At 39.1% G+C, this 20145-nt stretch overlaps 2 protein-coding genes across 3 annotated transcripts in view; one reads left to right on the top strand and one right to left on the bottom strand.

Annotated features, from left to right (window-relative positions):
• Grm3 (glutamate metabotropic receptor 3) overlaps window positions 1–10813 on the top strand; it is a 216273-nt gene extending 205460 nt beyond the window's left edge. The window contains exon 6 of the mRNA XM_005083586.4: window positions 9184–10813. Within this exon, the coding sequence (XP_005083643.1) occupies window positions 9184–9257 (74 nt within the window). The 3' untranslated portion in view covers window positions 9258–10813. The remainder of the gene's footprint in view (window positions 1–9183) is intronic.
• A 2326-nt stretch (window positions 10814–13139) lies between these two features.
• The window catches only part of Elapor2 (endosome-lysosome associated apoptosis and autophagy regulator family member 2), a 169030-nt gene continuing 162024 nt past the window's right edge, over window positions 13140–20145 (bottom strand). For both annotated transcript variants that reach the window (XM_005083587.4, XM_040728791.1), the window contains one exon: window positions 13140–15722. In XM_005083587.4, the coding sequence (XP_005083644.1) occupies window positions 15663–15722 (60 nt within the window). In that variant the 3' untranslated portion in view covers window positions 13140–15662. The remainder of the gene's footprint in view (window positions 15723–20145) is intronic.

The raw sequence follows: 20145 nt of genomic DNA, 5'->3' as shown, positions 1-20145 counted from the left end.
AGACAGACATTACCTGAGAGTTAAAGGGTAGGAAAAATTTTTCAATCAAATGGACCCAAGAAACAAGCAGGAGTAGCAATCCTAATATCTAACAAACTGGACTTTAAAATAAAATCAATCAAAAGAGATGAAGGAGGTCATTACAAACTCATCACAGGTGAAACCCACCAAGATGAAGTGTCTATCCTGAACATCTATGCCCCAAATACAAAGGCATCCACATTCGTTAAAGAAACATTATTAGAACTTAAATCTCATCTAAAGCCTCACACAGTTATAGTGGGAGATTTCAACACACCACTCTCAACACTAGACAGGAATACCAGACAGAAACTCAACAAAGAAGCAAAGGGTCTAATAGAAGTAATGACCCAACTGGGATTAACAGATATCTATAGAACATTTCATCCACATAAAAAAGAATATACCTTCTTCTCACCACCACATGGAACCTTCTCAAAAATCAACCACATACTTGGCAACATATCAAACCTCAGCAGCTACAAAAAATTGGAATAACTCCATGCATCTTATCAGACCACCATGCTTTAAAATTAGAATTCAACAACAACACAAATTGCAGAAAACCTATAAACTCATGGAAATTGAATAATGCTCAACTGCACCATCCCTGGGTCAAAGAGGAAATAAAAAAAGAAATTAAAGACTTCCTCGAATTCAATGAGAAGGGTCTTTGCCAAACTCTTTCTATGAGGCTGCAATAACCTTGATCCCCAAGCCACACAAAGATACAACTAAGAAAGAGAACTTCAGACCAATATCCCTCATGAACATTGATGCAAAAATACTCAATAAAATACTGGCAAATCAGATCCAAGAACACATCAAAACAATCATTCACCACGATCAAGTAGGTTTCATCCCAGGGATGCAGGGATGGTTCAACATACGAAAATCCATCAACGTAATCCACCATATAAACAAGCTGAAAAACAAAATTCACATTATCATCTCACTAGATGCTGAAAAAGCCTTTGACAAAATCCAACACCCCTTCATGATAAAGGTCTTGGAGAGATCTGGGATAACAGGGACATACTTAAACATAATAAAAGCTATATACAGTAAACCAACAGCCAACATCAAACTAAATGGACAGAAACTCAACGCAATTCCTCTAAAATCAGGAACAAAACAAGGCTGCCCACTCTCTCCATACCTTTTCAACATGGTACTTGAAGTTCTAGCTATTGCAATATGACAACAAAGGGGGATCAAGGGGATACAAATTGGGAAGGAAGGGGTCAAACTTTCACTGTTTGCAGACGATATGATAGTCTACATCAATGACCCAAAGAACTCTACCAGGGAACTCTTACAGCTGATTAACACCTTCAGCAAAGTGGCAGGCTACAAGATCAACTCAAGAAAATCAGTAGCCCTACTATATACAGATGGTAAAAGGGCTGAAAAAGAAATCAGAGAAACATCACCCTTTACAATTGCCACAAACAACATAAAATACCTTGGGGTAACGCTAACCAAACAAGTGAAAGACCTGTATCGTAAGAACTTTGAATCTTTAAAGAAAGAAATTAAAGAAGCCCTCAGAAAATGGAAAGATCTCCCATCCTCTTGGATAGGTAGGATCAATGTAGTAAAAATGGCAATCCTGCCAAAAGCAATCTACAGACTCAATGCAATCCCCATTAAAATCCCAGCACAATTCTTCACAGACCTTGAAAGAACAATAATCAATTTTGTATGGAAAAACAAAAGACCCAGGATAGCCAAAACAACCCTGTTCAACAAGGCAACGTCCGGAGGCATCACCATCCCTGACCTCAAGCTCTATTATAGAGCTATAGTCCTGAAACCAGCTTGGTATTGGCACAAAAATAGAAAGATAGACCAATGGAATCGAATTGAAAACCCAGGTATTAACCCACACGCGTACGAACATCTGATCTTTGACAAAGAAGCTAAAAATATACAATGGAATAAAGAAAGCATCTTCAACAAATGGTGCTGGCATAATTGGAGACTGTCATGTAGAAGAATGCGGATCGATCCATGTTTATCGCCATGCACAAAACTTAAGTCCAAATGGATCAAAGACCTCAACATAAATCCAGCCACACTGAACCTCTTAGAAGAGAAAGTGGGTGGTACCCTTGAACGAATTGGTACAAGAGACAGCTTCCTGAACATAACACCAGTAGCACAGACAGTGAGATCAACAATTAATAAATGGGGCCTACTGAAACTGAGAAGCTTCTGTAAGGCAAAGGACACAGTCAGCAAGACAAAAAGGCAGCCCACAGAATGGGAAAAAATATTCACTAATCCCACATCTGACAGAGGGTTGATCTCCAAAATTTACAAAGAACTCAAGAAGCAAGTCTCCAAAACATCAAAGGACCCCATTAAAAAGTGGGCTGCAGAAATAAATAGAGAGTTTTCAATAGAGGAGTTTAAAATGGCTGAGAGGCACTTGAGAAAGTGCTCAACATCCTTAGCCATCCGGGAAATGCAAATCAAAACAACTCTGAGATACCATCTCACTCCTGTCAGAATGGCTAAAATCAAAAACACCAATGACAATTTATGCTGGAGAGGATGTGGTGAAAGGGGACACTCCTCCATTGTTGGTGGGAGTGCCAACTGGTTCAGCCACTTTGGAAATCAGTATGGAGATTCCTCAGAAAAATGGGACTAAACCTACCACAAGACCCAGCAACTCCACTCTTAGGCATATATCCAAAGGTGCCCATTCATACAACAAAGATGTCTGTTCCACCATGTTCATAGCAGCTTTATTTGTAATAGCCAGAACTTGGAAGCAACCTAGATGTCCCTCAACTGAAGAGTGGATAGAGAAAATGTGGTACATCTACACAATGGAGTACTATTCAGCAGAAAAAAGTAATGGAATCATGAGATTCGCAGGCAAATGGATGACACTAGAAGAAACCATCCTGAGTGAGGTAACCCAGTCACAAAAAGAGAAACATGGCATGAACTCTCTCATATATGGATTTTAGACATCGATCTGGGGAGTGCCAGCCTACAATCCTATGGCCAGAGAGTCTGGGAAACAGAAACTTCATTTAGTGGCTGATCGAAGAAGAGGCAGACTCCCTTGGTTAAGTACTGAGCTGAACTCAAGAAAGCCAGTAACAGAGAGGGAGGACTGATGATCAAAGGGATTAAGACTGGGCTGGTTTAACCCCCCAGAAACAGCTGACCAGACAAAGGTTAACTCTTGAATCACAGGCATCAGCCTGGGAATCCAGCATGGGACTGATCAAGACCCCCTGAATCTGGGTGTCAGTGAGGAGGCCTAGGTAATCTATTGAGCCTTGGGCAGCAGATCAGTACCCATCCCAAGTATACACACGGACTTTGGACTCCCATAGAACAATGTGAGGTGCATTCTCACCCTGAACTCTTGGGGAAGGGTCTAGGCCCTGCCCTATATGAAATGACAGACTATGGACACCCCCATGGAGGGCCTCACCCTCCCTGGGGGAATGAGGGGATAACAGGGTGGGGGGGGTTGGGGGGAGGGCACGGGAGGAGGGGAGGGAAAGGGAGAGGGACCTGGAACTGACTTGTGAAGCAACCTTGTTTCTTATCTAAATTTAAACTGGAAAAAAAAGCCTAGGGAAAATTACTTGAGGTCACTGAGAACAAGAAAGCTGAATGGGTGGGAGAAACAGGAACATCTGCTCTGCTGGAATGCTTATTTTCTTCCAAATTTAATATACTACAGAGTTGGTAAGGCATTAATTCTCAGGAGCCAGTTTCTTACTCAGTTGACTAATAGGTTTGGCATCCAGAAGAATCTATCCAGTTAATATGTTTAGCATTGATCAAGAGCCCAGTTACATGACAAAAAGTCATAATTTTCTCCCAAGCCTGGCCAGCCCGTGTGTGAGCAGTGGAAAAGGAAGTGGATTCCACACAGGGAGCCATGACTGCCAGTGGCTGCACAGATCAGTGTTTTACCATGCCTGTGAAGTAAGATCTTCTTTCTTCTTAGATGTAAATTGTCCTTTTGTGATTAATAATGAAACCTACAAGGTGTCTTCCAGCTATTTTCGGTTTTCACTTTGAGTACCGCTTTAGCCTAGAGCAGACAATAGAAGCTGTTTGTCCCACATCCCCACAAAACCTCAAAGAAGCCTACATGATTATTGTTTCTTGCAGACAAGATGATTATAGAGTCTGCTTAGTCACACTCAAGAAAATGGGCCAAACTCATGAGGAGTTCATCAGAACAATAACAAAGGCTCATCACAAGAACACAAGTGCATATACACACATACGTGCACACACACATGCACACACATACGCAAAATGACTGCATTTCGATTTTCTACATATTTTACTACCTTGGGGAGTAACAAATGGGCTAATATGGGAAGTACATGTAAAATATTTATGAAAAACAAAGTATTTGTGATGGTAAATTCATAAAACAATAATTCTCCTACTATATTCAGCAGCATATGTAAAAAAGGAAGATTTTTTTACATAATAAAATGTAATGGCCAAAGCCACAGAGAAACAGTAAAAGAAAAGCAGAAGTTTACAAAATGGAATCCCTTCAACAGACCAAAAAGGGTCTGGGAGAAAGTTCCTGTAGGAGTCTAATGGGTATCTTAACTATTTTTATTTTGGGAGCAGATCTAGAATTTGTACTCCAGCAGAGGATGTCCCTTTTAATATCACTACCAAGCAGAGATAAGACTTGGAGTACTCTGTGAACTTCCATAATGATGTCCATGGGGTACGGAGTAGACAGCCAGCTACCCTTGCAGCCATTGTATCTCCTACCTAGTCAAGTGCCACTGATTGGTAAGCAGTTGAAATTCAGAGAGCAAAACTCACATGAGCGAGTGCTTCAAAAAACAGAGTTCCATCACATTCTACAAGCAGACTGGGAACATCAGAACAGCTTTATGAAATGGCCTCAAGACAAGCATATAGAAGGGCTTAGACTAGCCCAAGGAAAACAGAAGCATCAGCATGTCAGACCTTGGTTATCCTTGACTTATCCCCATTATATATCAGCATTCCTCTTGAGTCTTTGAAAAGGAAAAGCCTGCAAAGAAATCATAAAACTTGATCCTAGAAAAGACAAAAGAATTAGTCAAAATGCCAAAGGCAGCATACCTAATATCAGGGGTTCTCACCTTGAACCAGTTCTCTCTGCAAGGGTAACTGGTAGTCATTGCCTCAGTGTGAAATAGAAACAGAAAAGTTCACCTGTCCTAAATGAGGCTGCTTACAGACCTTACAACTGTGTCACTCCCTTCTTAAAATTTCCTCTGATCTCCTCACTCTTAGAAATGGAAATATTTATGTAATCTCTCAGGAAATGTTTACAGAAGGTCTATTCATGAAACATACTAGAGATTAATAGTGAAACAAATAAGCAGAGCTCCTGTGTATTTTCTGAGCAGCATGGGACTGATCAAGACCCCCTGAATCTGGGTGTCAGTGAGGAGGCCTAGGTAATCTATTGAGCCTTGGGCAGCAGATCAGTACCCATCCCAAGTATACACACGGACTTTGGACTCCCATAGAACAATGTGAGGTGCATTCTCACCCTGAACTCTTGGGGAAGGGTCTAGGCCCTGCCCTATATGAAATGACAGACTATGGACACCCCCATGGAGGGCCTCACCCTCCCTGGGGGAATGAGGGGATAACGGGGTGGGGGGTTGGGGGGAGGGCACAGGAGGAGGGGAGGGAAAGGGAGAGGGACCTGGAACTGACTTGTGAAGCAACCTTGTTTCTTATCTAAATTTAAACTGGAAAATTAAAAAAAAAAACAGTGAAGAAGAGGGAGAGGAGGATTTGGGGGAAGAGGGAGAGGAGGAGGAGACTGGAAGCATCATCTGTGTAGGCCTGGATTTTCAAACTGGGTGATATGGCAGAGAGTTACTTTAGATTGGGATGACTGAGAACCATCTTTCCAAAAAGGTCACAGTCCAACTGTAGCTGACATGAATGAGGCATGTGATGATTAGAGACACTGTTCCTGGTAGAAACCATAGCTATGGCAAAGGCACAAAGTTGAGAAACAGAATTGCTATTCAGAGAACAAAGCAAAGGGGGCAGGAATATGTAGGATGTGTAAAAAAAAAAAACAGAATGAAAGGTACAGTCCAATTATTTGAGATTTCTAAACTCAAGTGAAAGCACAGGGGATGCCACTGGAAGTGTCTAAGTAGGTGGCTCATATTTCAAAATGCAGCTGACCCCCAGTATTCAGGGAACTGGCTTCACAAATTCTTCCTCATCAGGGGTTAAACCTTCAAATAACCTACACATATCTCCAATAAAATTCAGATCATCTCTACATTTCTTATCATGGTCAATACAGTCTGATTGCTGTATGTGGTTGTATCTCGCTTGTACAAATAAAGCCTGTCTGAAGGTCAGAAAAATGGTGCTTGCCACTAGCTAACCATAGAGGTCTGGAGGTCTGTACAGACAGATAGTGGGTGAGACAGCTGGGCAGAAACAGGATGCAAGCAGGGGGAAACAGGACTTATGCTGCTGCCTGCTGAAAGGCTAAGGAGGTAAGATGTGGTTGTGGTTTGCTGCTCCTTCTCTCTGATCTCTCAGCATTTCCTGTATATGTGACTCTGGGTTTTTATTATTTAGACCAGTTAAAAACTCAATTTACAGCTGTATAAATAGTAATTACACTGCAATATTTGGGAATGTAAGAAAAATTCTTAATATAATCAGTATGCATGTTTTTCCTGAATATTTTCACTCTATGGTTGGTTGAGTGTGTGAAAACAGAACCACAGGTGTGGAGAGCTGACTGTAGTCTTGCTAACATGTAGAAAGCAGATGACCAGAAGAAATGTAAATAGTATCTACCACTCCTGTCAGTCTCTGCACATGTGTAATTCACTAATAGTGGCTTGCACAGTGTCAGACATGCAAAGGTAGCATACAGCTAGAGCTAATTGCACCTGAAGGTAGCTTTGCCATGGGAAAATCAAGCATGAATTTTAGACTTCTGGTTTAGGTTAGAAGACCATTTACTGGGGAAAGGCTACACAAGATCAAGAGCTCTGTGGACATCAGTTTTGAAATGACTGCTGAATATCCCCAACTAAGATGTCAAGCCAACAGCTAGGATGCAGGGAAAGCACATGCTGAGTATCTCAGAGTGCTCCCTCTGCTTCCAGAGATCTGTGTTTTGAGTTTAATTACCTTGTTCTTTCGCCTTACCAACTTCTACTGATTCTAGGAATTCACAGAACATATGAAAATGGAGAAGTATTAAATTACTAAAGGTCTCACATTTGGAATCATTATCATAACTACTCTCAGTCAAATTTTGCTAGGCATATACTCTGTTATTACTATCTCCACAGCAGAAACTTCATGAAATGTATCACATGTCATCCCTTCCCTCAAAGATTTATAGTCATTTTGGGAAGAAACTGAATGTGGTGACATATGCAAGTAGGCATATTCTGAAGAAATAGAGGCAGGGGGATCATGAGTTTGAAGCTACCTGAGGCTACAAAGAAAAATACTTAATATGGTTCATCTATGCTAAAAGGGAAAAAATATCTAGCACAGACTTAGCTTGTTACATGACTCTAGTCATTTCAGTTCACAGACTTCAAAAATGTTCTGCGTGCCTACTCAAATCACTGAGTAGAAAGGCTTCAGCTTGGCTAGTAGTGTACCCAGCTACAAGATGTCAGTGCCCTGCATATGGTAACTATTCCCTTATAATGCTGCATAAGCTACAATCTCACTGTTAGTTACTCCCTTGTGTTTAGAGAAATTGCTATACAAAAAAAGTAATTTATGGGTCAATAATATATGTTATCAGACATAAACATTTGAGAATGAAATGAGTTCATGTGTCTTTAAGGAACAGGAAGATATTTTGTTAATCATAACCAGACTGTGTTCTGGTGACCCAGTTCCTGGGGGGAGAATATATGTTAGGATCGTTGTAGAGACCTAAAAGGCAGTGTAAGCTCACATTTGCCTATTCTCTTGGCCATATGGTTTCATCCCAAGGAAGAATGAAGCTCCTTCTTATGTCTTTATTCTGTGAAAAAATATCAGGGGCAAAGTACATATAAATACTCTGTAGATAAATGTAGCTCCAAATGACGCTGTAACAATAAGCGACACTTACTGAAAGTAAAACTAAGTATTTATTGTAGAAATTACTCACAAGATACCAAACAAGTAACCCAGATGAGCCAAGTAGTCCCCCCCCCCCTGCTGCCAAACCGGAAGCCAAACTCCGGGAAAAGAGACCGTAACGCCCCCTAGCTATGCCCAAAAATGGGCCTGGCTAGTGACGTAGTTCACCGCCTACGTACGTATACGTCTTTACGTCCAGCCGTATACGTCTTTAGTCCTGCCTAAAGTGGGTGTGGTTAGCGGTGTGGTAAACCGCCCTTTTATTACCTCATCTGTATGCGCCTCTAGTAAGTCACATGTTTAATGCCGGCATACAGACTTCCTCCTACAGATAAACATCACACAAAACCAAGATGTTAACGGTAGAAATTGCATCTGAGAAAACTGTTACAAAAGAGTGACTTCGCACTATGTTCCACAGGCAGCATGACACTTAGACCACCATTGTCATTAAGGCTCTTTGGAATGCTTTCATTTCAAGAACTGTTGAGGAGTCAAAGCCCTCAGCACTCATCTTTACCGAGCCCTCACAGAGCCTAGGGAACACAAACAGTGAAATCATACCAGTTTCTAAGGCAGTAGAGTTCACACAGGACCCCTGGAGATAAAGAAGAGTCATCCCTGATCAGAGATCAAAACCAATTACAATTATTGAATATAGGAAACAATTTAATCACCTACAAGAAAATTATAGGGCTCTTCGTTTTATTCAGTATATTCTAACCATTTTATAGATGAATAAGTCTAATCTTCAACCCATGAGAGATTTCTTTCAGCAAAGATTATGCTTATAAATCCCCTTTCCAAGAGGCATGGCATGAGGAGGCACATTCTGGGATACAAACTAATGAGCAGAAAATATTTAGACAGTTTATCTACTATAGCATAAATCAGTAAACATTTTCCAAAGCCACGTTAAGATGGGTTTTTAATTTAGTCTTAGCCATGTCTGGGAGTGTTACGTCATTAACTAAGTGTCCTGCTCAACTAAGCCTTCTGTCACACTTTGTTTTGCAGCGTCTGCCAGCACGTATGTCCCGACGGTGTGCAACGGAAGGGAAGTCCTCGACTCCACCACGTCATCTCTGTGACTGTGACACGCAGTTCAGTTCTCATGTTCTTAGGCTGTTAGACAAAGTGCTCACATGCTGCCCCAGAACACGGAAACAGAACAAAAGATCAACCTAGCACCTTTTTTTTTTTTAGAAACAGTACAATAAATTATTTTTGAGGACTGTTCGGTATATAGCGATGTGCTACAACTTTCTAGGCTGATTTTAGTGCCCCTAATGACCCCCTCCCCAAACATGGAAATAACATTGTTTACAGAGCTGAGCACTGGTGACAGGGTCTGACAGGGTCAGTCTACTAAAACAAAACAAACAAACAAACAAAAAAATCCCTATACCGTGGCAATATTAGGTAAACTTTTCCTATGAAGTCTTTTGTAGGTTCTTGTAACTAATTTAGGGTGAGTTTCTACGTTGTATATTAAAGTTACATTACGTGTTACAGATTGTTTTTCTCGGTATAAAATAAAAAGCATCTGTATTAATGTAAAGATAACCAGAATAAAACCTTCAAGGTTTTCAAGCATGGCGGATAACCGTTTGTCCTTCAAGGTAATTTGAATATGTAGATTTCAAGTCACCTTCTCTTGTTAATGCTGGAAGTAATTGTCTAACTGCACTTTTCTTCACAGTCACATATTTGAATTGAGTTGTAGCCCTGCCAGAGAGTTGTGAGTAGAACTCTACTTTTCTACAGATAATACTGATCAGAAATTGGCAAGGGGTGACACCATAAATATAAGACTAGCTCATGATGATATATAAGTTATCTTTTTAAAGCTATGTCTATATTACAGTCCAGATCTGTCAAAGGAGATAAAGTCTTCCATATATCCTGAATAGAGAGCTGAGCTATGACCCACCAGGAAAGGTCTGATGAAGCTGATGTTCAAAAATAACCATAGAAAAGATAAGAAAACATCAAATAATTCCATTGGGAAATCACTATTGTCTTTAATAGATGAATGGAGAAGTAAAAATCCTGGAGATCTTACTTCCCATTGCTTTCCCAAGTCCTAGGAATGATGTTCTACCACACAAGCTTATCATAAATTTAAATATTTTACTAATCTAAAGTAAGGCATGAATAGTATGGGTAAAACTTTAGTAAATAAATACTACCCTGTTTCTAACAAACTTTTAGTTGCAAATAATTTATTATTGTTGGAAAAATATTGAGAATACACCTATCTGTAGAACCTTTATCACATACTAAGGGCAGAAAGTACATTTGTTTCTTATGATAATGGGGGGAAATGTTATTAACTATATGGCTTAAAACAACAGAAATTTATTCTGTCACAAGAATCAGCAGGACCAGGTTGTAAGGATTCAGGCATTATGCCAGCCTGAAGCCTGAATTCTTACACAGGCTGCCTTATGGATTCAAAAAAATAATCAATTCCATTCCTTTTCTTGCACCTGTAGCTTCCGTGGCTCATGGACATGTCATTTCAAACTCTGTTCAGTCTTCATATCATAATCCCCACTGTCTCTGTCTTGTCCTTTGTCTCTTAAAATGTCATGTGTCATGAGATTTTGAGCTACCTAGATAATACAGGATACTATCACCTTGACATTCTTATATCTGAAGAGGCCATTCATTTGGTTTGTGTGGTGGTGGTGGTGGTGGTATGGTGGTTTGTTTTTTATTTTTATTTTATTTTTTTAGATTTAAAATAAAATTCTATTTTCAGGGTGCAGAGCCTAGGATGTGGACACATTTTTGAGGTCACTATTTAGCTGATAAGAGGAAGACCAATGCAGTTTAAAAGTATACACTAGAGCTGTAGTTATAATTCAGTTGCTAAAGTATTTGCTTTGAGTTCATGAAAAAATATTTTAAAAGCAGGACTTGTGGCCCAGAACGACTGAGAAAGAAAGAAGAATTAAATATACGAGAGGCAGTATTTGGAATAGTAAATATAGTAATAGCTCTTTTAATATATCTAAAAATAATGAGCAGGGTCATGAAGGCCAAAGGGATTGCGCTTGAAGGAAAAGGATACTAGGCAATGTTCTCTCTTGCGTGAGCTTGAAGGACCAAACCTAAGGATGCTGAGAACAATGATGCTCACTGCTCCCTGAATCCTCACACTCGAGTGAGTACCTGCAATTTGGGAGTGACCTGGGCTAGGGTGGGTAAGCATGTATACAGACACTCACAAACCAAATTCTACTCTGACTGCAGTTGGCAGGAGAGATGGATGATAAGCACGCTCAGGAGGAGCGTCTGCTCAGGATAACGGCTGAACAAGTGCTCCATCTACTGGTAGAAGGCGACAGTCTGAGGAAGGCACTGTCAGCTGGGTTCTTCAGAGCTGCAGCTGACACCTCTAACAAGCGAGCCGACCATGGATCGTAAAGCAAGACAATCAGGGTCACGTCTACATCATGAGAAAACTGTAGTTTTGAGGGCTGGGTTTTGATCCATACCCACTATATCTTATATGTTTTATATTTTATACCCTGTCAGGACACTGAAACTTCATTAACAGGAAGCTCTTGCCACTTTCTCCATCCATGCTATAAGCCTTATTTCTAACGAGAAAATGCACCATCCACCATATGATCCCTAGAAATAATTTATGTAAGTATTCAACATATGTATGGAAAACAGATACTATGAGATTTTTTAATGGAAGCCATTTTATATTTAAAAAAACAGGTTTGGAAGCTTTTTTTCTACATTAGTAACAACATTTCATCCTTCCCAAATGTAAAACTGATTGGTCCATCTCTGCTAACCTTCCCTAAGTTAGACATCCAAACTAAATAATAGGTCCTATTCATAAAAGAAACCTTTAGAAACTAGCTGTCTGCTTGCCTTGTGTTTCTGAATAGTTACTGTACTCAGCATCCTCTCTAGCTTAAAAATTAATAGATTTTCCTGCCCACCCAAGTTTAGCATGGTGAAGTAAAGTCGTTCCTATTTTAAAACTTGGGCAAGCTGGCTTCTGGACAGCGCAGAGGACAGGTGTGAAGAATGGCTGAGAAAGGTAATCTCTGTCTTTACAAGCCTTCTTTGTCCACTTGCCTGTCCTGATCATTTCCAATCCCATGGCTGGTCTGAAAAAGGCTGTGGGGGGCAGGGCTGAAAAAAGCCACAAAGACAAATTTGAACTAGAACCCTGAGGCAAGGGTGCACACCCAGAGGCAGGGCGATTGCCTACCCTTTTCTGCAACAGCACGAGGCTTGGATTTACATGATTTACTGGTATACACTTTTGTTCGAAATGCAGCCAATAGAATTTTGAAATCAGTGATCTGACATAGAGGAAATACTGCTCCATGTACTCTAATTTCACCAAAAGTCATAAGCTATTTTAAAAGGAGCCCCCTCCCATGAGTTACTAAAATGAAGAAAAATCCAGCTAACCAAGGTTTTAACATTTCATTCAAAGAAATTGGAGGTGTTTGCTGAACCAACAATCATTAAAGAAAGACTAAATGCAATTTTTAATTTCAAAATAACACAGGGTCTGGTAAATGGGTGAGCACTGAGGTATACCATACATGAACAGATGCCATAAATAAGGCAGGGAAGCCTCCTTGGTACTAGGTCTCAAGAATTCATACTATTTTTATGCCAACATCCCATCCTCAGAAGATATTTTCTACCCATCAATATGAGAACATAAGTGAGCAACACATCCCACACTAACCAAGTAATTGGCTTTCAGGAGGAAAACAGAAGCATATTAGCCTCCCATTAGGAATGGCCATGAGCCATGGGAAACATGAGATGACACTTGGCCAGGTGGGATTTATAGAAGCAAAATTGACTGCTATCAAACCACCGCAGAACCCAGATGGTAAATAACTGAACTCAAGGAATTTTTCCATGGTACTGATTGAAACTATCATTTTGGGATAGAATAATGACAAAAATTTACACAAAGGTATTATGAAATGTTTTTAATCCTAAGAAGGATATGATTATTAGTAACCAAAGAGGTGAGAGGTCAATAATAACAAAATTCAGTCTTTTAAATCAAGTGAATACATATCAAATTGCTCAACATTATTAAATGGTATAATATAACTAATCCATAGAAGACATGTAGGAAATTGACTGAAATATGTTTTGATACAGCGCTAAGAGACGTTATAGGCAACAGCTGACTTAATGAAGTACTTAAGGCTCTAAACCATGCCATGTAGAAAAAGAAAACAAATAATATATTTTTCTAGCACTAGTAGTGATAAGAGGAATAAGTCAATTATTTCACTGGGCTTATCAAAGGCCATACATAAAACTAAGCAGAATTGTATATCTAAAATTGGTCTGCCTATTGTCCTCATAATATTCTCTCTGTCATTTTTCTTTAGCTCTTAGAATAAAATGACAAGCCAGGGGAATCCAAAGATGGGACTGAGATGACAAAATTCTATTTAATATCTAAAGTTAGAAGTAAAATAAATAACTTCTTCAATATCAACTGCATTTTCAGAGAATTCATTAAAATTTAAGGCATTTTTGACATGTCAGATTTTGGTCCAGTGACAAGCAGAGAAAGATCTACCTGCGAGCAAATCCCAATTATCTCTATGGCCTGAAACATGGGTGCTGAGCAGAGCAGGAGACGAAAGAAATGGTGATGGTAATGGAAGGAGCTCTCTGACCCTGTCCAGTCTGATTTCACAAGTCTGCTGGCTTCCTCTGAATGACATTTCAAGTGTATTTCCACTCTTGTGATTACATTTTGATTATGACAGGGAAAAAATGCCAATATTCTGATAGTAGGACAAAAATGAACAGAGTCAAAATAGTTTCTTATTCAGAGGAATATCTTAGAAATTAAATGCAAAAATGCTAAGTAACATTCTCTCAGACAAACAATAATACATCATCTATTTCTGTATTTAATAACAGACACACACACACACACATACACATAAAACCATCTTTTAGTGATGGCAACAAAGTCGAGTGTTTTACCCACTGGTCAATAAGAACAATTATTCATTTATTCATTTTCTCCCATTTTTCACAAAAATAAAGACTACATCACCCACAGAATCAAACGTTACAAGTCACAGAAACACCTCAGGCAAAAACATAGGGCTCTTGCCTCCTTCAGACAATCAAAACTCTTTTCAAATTTTTGGATTAAAAATCTGTAAAGATTACGGTTTACTGGAAACAAAACAGAACATCTTAGACCAACAATGGGCAAGATACTCTCCTCCTTCCCAGTGCTAAGAGTTTACACAAAATTGACCAAATTAACCTTCAAACTTCTTCCAAAAATAATATCCAAGTCACACTAATACTCATAATCCATCATAAAGAATGTCACAGTTTTCTGGGTTACTTTTGAACAGGAACAATACATATTTCGTAACTGCTAATAAGATTCTTACTATGAATACAAGGATATACATTTCAAAAATTGAATTTTTTCCTTACTGGCCTAAAAATAAAATTTTCCAAGAAATTCATAACCCTAAAAGTCTTGTAGCAAAGGAAAAATTTAGAAAACCACCAAAGCTCTGGGGGGGGCTACCTGATGGAGGGACAGGCCAGCAGACATTTGTGGAGCCTCTGAGCTGCCCATCTGTAAAAAAGACAAACCATCCTCCTGCTTCTTCATGACTGGTAAGCAAGGTGTTCCACTTGCTTTGCTCTTCAGCAACACTCAAACTGCCTTAAACCACCCTCTGACTTCTGATCATACGAGATTATTTGAATTAATGGAATGCAGAGGCTTCTCCTTGGATATTATTCCCTCCCCCTTAAGATTCCTTCAAGCAATTAGTTAATTTCTTCATACTAGTTCCAACAAAGGTAGAGTTTAAAAGCAAGAATCAACTTTGATAACCCAAGTAAATAACTTCGCAAAAATATTACTGACATCCTAGGCTTCTGAAGTCAAGAGAAAATATCCTATGAAAATTTACTGTCTTTCATCACTCATCATTTTAATAGAAAAGATGTCTTCAAGTCTTGGAGAAATAAAGGGAAAATAATTATAACATAAATTTTTCTCTCAAATCTTCCCCCAAATGACAAGACCAAGACATACATGGGAACACAAGGCATATGCTTATGTCTGCCTTCTAACACACATGTTTTTATGTAGACATTATGAAGAATTAAAGTTACCCAGTAATTATATGGCATGCATCAGCAGTGCATTGGTGGGCTTAAACTTGGGTTTCAGTTATGTGTATATACAGCTAAATCTCTTCCTGAGTTAAGCTTCATCTTCAGTGAGACCCAGAACATTTGTCTTCTGTAGTTTGACAAAGTATGTGACGTGTTATAAGGCAATCAGTATGTCTGCCTCCTCCTCTTGGTGGCACACCTCCTCTGTGACATCACAGACGTGACAGGTGTGAGGATGAGTCCTAACAGGGGTCCTGCAAAACTAAAGATCGGGTGTCCTTGCTCATCGGTCTGAAAGCTACAGCACTGTCTCTTCATATATTGGGGCATCTTGAGGATTTCAGCTGAACAGATTCAAAGTGGTCATCTTTTTCCTAAGGGGGAAAACATAAAATAAAATCAGCTCACTGAAATGCAGATTTTAGGATTTTACTTGCCATAAAGAAAGTTCCCCAAACTACTTTAACCTATGAACCTGCCACTTACAATTAGGATTTCACATTTAAAATGAGGTGGAAATAAAACAAACAGTGAACCTACCCTGAAGTACAATTTTGATGCCCAAGTGATAAGACAGACAACTCTAAAATAGAAACAAACACAAGATGGTGCAGATATCAGAAGATGCAGCTGTGAGTCCTCCTCAGAATGAAGCCACTGAGACTCTTCCTGAGGACACTCCTGACCTTGGTATGAAATCACTGACCTTCACATGCTATTTGTAGGCAAAACAAAACTGGCAGACATTCATATGTGATAACATAGACTGAATAGTAAGAAAAGTAGCCACAAAAGTGAGTTAAGTTGCTTTATGTGTTTTAGGGGACTCTTTTGTGAATGTCCCTACTAACAGTGTTAAAGAAGTCATATAAGGTAAAAGATCAAATGTCTAATTCAATACTATTGCCGGTGTGTATAATACAGTCACAGAGGAGACTGGTCTTTAATGTGGCAAAAGAGAACTAGGAGGTTGAATATCTATGAATGTTAATCATTAAATAATAGAAGTTTTTAAAGCCTTGTATAAAAATAAGTTCTTTTAAAACAAACAAACAAAACCAGCCAGAGTTAGGTGAGATGGTTCAATGCATAAAAAGACTTGGCACCAAGTCAAACAGCCTGGGTTGCATACCTGGAAAGTACACAATGGAAGGAGATAAGGTAACTCCACCATTTGTCTTCTGACTTCCACACATATACACACTATGACACATGCATAGATGATAGATAGATAGATGATAGATAGAATTTGCTTCCCTTAGCTTAAAGGGAAGGAGGAAGGAAAGAGTGAGAGAAAGGGGGAAGAGAAGGAAAGAGGGAGGAGGAGAAGGAACTGAAGGCAGATCAAGTCCCAGGTGAAAATGAAAGTATGCGAAAAGTCAGTGTCCTACGAGAAAATGACGGGAGTAGACACTGGATAGCTGCCAGGAAGGACCTAGCCTTCGATTTTACCTGACTAATACCCAGTATATCGAAATCAGTCTCCATAGGAAGCCTCTACTTTCCCCTGCTTTTCTGGGATGATGAGCCTCTGGGAGAGTGGGCTAAGGTCCTCAGTATTCTTGCTGACTGGCTCCTTAAGAGCTTGTCTGAAGTTTCATGTTGGTCTGGGTTCAACTAAATTTTAGAATAACTATGAATAGTTAGAATTTATTAAGACAACCCACAACATTGAAGGACAGTATTATACTGTAGGGATATGCACGAGTATAAAAACCTGCCTGTCTCCAAAAGCCAATGGCATATTAAATGTCTAGGGTATCAGAAATAAACCAGAAAGGAACTCTGAGATTCTGTGGGCTTTTCTTGAGAAGACTCAACACGACCGTAAGGGAAATGGAAGCATGCACCCGTCTATCCTCAGGGTAACATTTAAATTCAAACACTTGAATCACATAAGGATCATAATGCCACATTCTTTTCATTTCAACAGAAGTATTTTTCTAATGCTGATGTGTCCACGTGTGTGTGCACAGGTGTCTACATAGTTGAGGGAGACTTCCTGGTGGTAGGAAGCAGACATCAAACCTATCACATCAGGGAAACTGTTAATGAGCAGTTATGAAAATGAGCTGACAGTAGAATGTGGCGTATAGTGTATGTATGCCTGTATGCCCGTATACCTGTATGTCTCTATATCTGTATGCCTGTATGCCTGTATACCCGTATACCTGTATGCCTGTATATCTGTATACCTGTATGCCTGTATATCTGTATGCCTGTATGCCTGTATATCTGTATGCCTGTAGCCCAATACTTGGGAGCCGCAACAGTACCAAGGGCTACATAGTGGGACTGTACCTCTAAAATAATTGCACTGAAATATCGATTATAGACGAAAACCAGGAGACTAGGACCTGGCAAATATTGACTTCTTAGCCCTAGCACCTGTTAGACAAAACAGGATCTTACCAATAAGGATGTCGCATGGGAAAGTTTCTCCAAGTCCTAGACTCAAGCATCTACACTAGCCCCAGGAAGATTTCCTCATCAACCTATTACACCTCTACTACTCTCTTCCCTCTCCTCTGTGCTGAGACCCTTCTCCTGCTCTTGGGATACTGGGTGACGCATGCATGATGTGTCTCCACAATGTCTATTGTTAAAGATAATAACAAAGTTAGTACATTCCCCCAAATAAGAAAAGTACCTTGTAGTACCTTACAAATGACTACAGAATAAACAGAATTTTAAAAAATGTCAAAAACTTAATTGCAGCTTTCTTTTAATTGCTAAGCAAAGTCAAGGCAAATAAACATCCAGATACAGTACAGCACTAGGAATGTATGGACTAAGTAGTGGCCTTTAGAATATAAGATTAGGCAAAGAGAAGTAAAAATGTATAGCTTTGGTTGTTCAAATCATACATACCCATTTCTAAGTGGTACAAACAACAAGATTTAATATACGCAGCAGCTCTCTTCAAACACAAGAAATAGCATAGGTGTTCATTAGGAAGATGTATCCAGATAACCCTGCACCACTTGAAAATAAAGTTTTGTACTCCTGATAACAGCACAGTGTGTATGAATCTCTCAAACCTCCTTCAGAGTAGAAGAGAAATTTGCACAAAATATAATATACTGTATGGTGTGATTATATGAGGCTCTGAAACACACAAAACTAATCTGTGGTTAAAAGATCACAGTAGCAATTGCCTTTGGGAGATGAGAGCCTGGTTCCATGCAAGAGGACACAAAAGCACTGTAAGGATGAATCTAGTGTGCTAGATTGTCATAGAATTTGAAGTATACACCTTTCCCAAAACTTATCAAATCGTGTGATAGCCACAATGTATCCACCTCCCTTAAACAAACTTAAAATATATGTCCTGAAGTGTTTAGAAATGAGGGATATTAAGGCCTGCTTTAAAACACAATATAAAAAGACACCAATAAAAATTTAGAGAGATGGGTAGATATCAACAAAGCAAAAATTAAAAAATTTAAGTGATAGGTTAATGATTTTATCATTATATAATTGTTTCATATTTTCTACAATAGTTCAAAGTATCATTTTAAAAAGTAAGCAAATCAAAAGGCAAAGAACAAAAAATGTCCTCTGATATAACTGGCAAAGACTTTTTCCCACTATGCACTAAGCAGTCTTTTCACTATGGTGACCATTGCTGTGTGTGAGCTTTTTTAATTTAATGTGATCCTATGAGATTGTTTCCACTGCTACTGGAGCCCTTTGCAGAAGGTCCTTGTCTGTGCTTATGCCCGGCCTATATTTTGAAGAATGTTTTTGTATATTTCCATCCTGCAGTTTCAAATTTTCAATTTCTGTATTTAGGTCTTTGATCTGCTTTGATTTTTGTGTGTGTAAGCTGGGAAATAGGAACCTAGTTTCACTGTTCTAATGTGGATATTCAGTGTTCCCAGAATCTGTTGCTGAAGAAGGTGTCTTTTCCAATGCATGTGTTGTCACTTTTGTCAAAAATTAGTTGGCTGTCACTGTGTATGCTTATTTCTAAGTCTTCTGCTGTGTTCCATTGGTCTACATGCTTGTCTTTGTGACAGTACCACACAGTTTTTGTCACTATTGCTTCAGTATATAATATAAGGTCAGGTATCTCACCAGGTTCTTTCTACTTAGAATTACTTTGGCTTTGTGGGGTCTTTTGTACTTCTCTACGAACACATAGAACCTATAAAGCACTGAAAAAAATTAAACATCAAAATCATCAGGTTAATATAGGTTGAAAGTCAAGCACAAATGTCCAATAAACATTTTGCAATGTGCTCAACAGTCTTATCTAGAAGGAAAGTGCAAAATAAAACTGCTTTGATATTCCATTTCACCCTGTCAGGACTGCTGTCAAGATAGCAAATGGTAACAAATTCTGGCAAAACTATGAGAAAAAACCCCTTAACTATTGCTAATAGGGATGTAACTGGTAGAGCCCTCATGGAAATTAATAGAAAGGTTTCTCAAAAACTTAAGAGTAGAATCACCATATGATGCAACTTTATGTCTCTACTACTACAGGGATACTTCTATACCCGTATTTATTAATGCACTATTCATAACATGGAGGAAATGGAACCAGCTTCAGTATTCATACACTTATGAAAGAATAAAGAAATTGTGATTATATACATTATGGGACTTTATTTAGCCAAGAAGAAAAGTAAAATTGTGGCATTTTCAGGGAGAAAAAAAAGTGGGTGAAACCAAATCATTATGTTGAGTGAACTAGGCCAGTTTAAGAACGATAAAAACTGCATGTTTTCTCTTATACGTGAATATCTGGGTGGGTGGGGGTAGGAGTTGAAACTAGAAAGGGGCCATGAG

Source organism: Mesocricetus auratus, unplaced genomic scaffold (genome assembly GCF_017639785.1).
Source record: "Mesocricetus auratus isolate SY011 unplaced genomic scaffold, BCM_Maur_2.0 Super-Scaffold_100019, whole genome shotgun sequence".
In the NCBI taxonomy this organism is placed as follows: Eukaryota; Metazoa; Chordata; class Mammalia; order Rodentia; family Cricetidae; genus Mesocricetus; species Mesocricetus auratus.
This window is presented reverse-complemented; position numbering and strand designations above follow the sequence as displayed.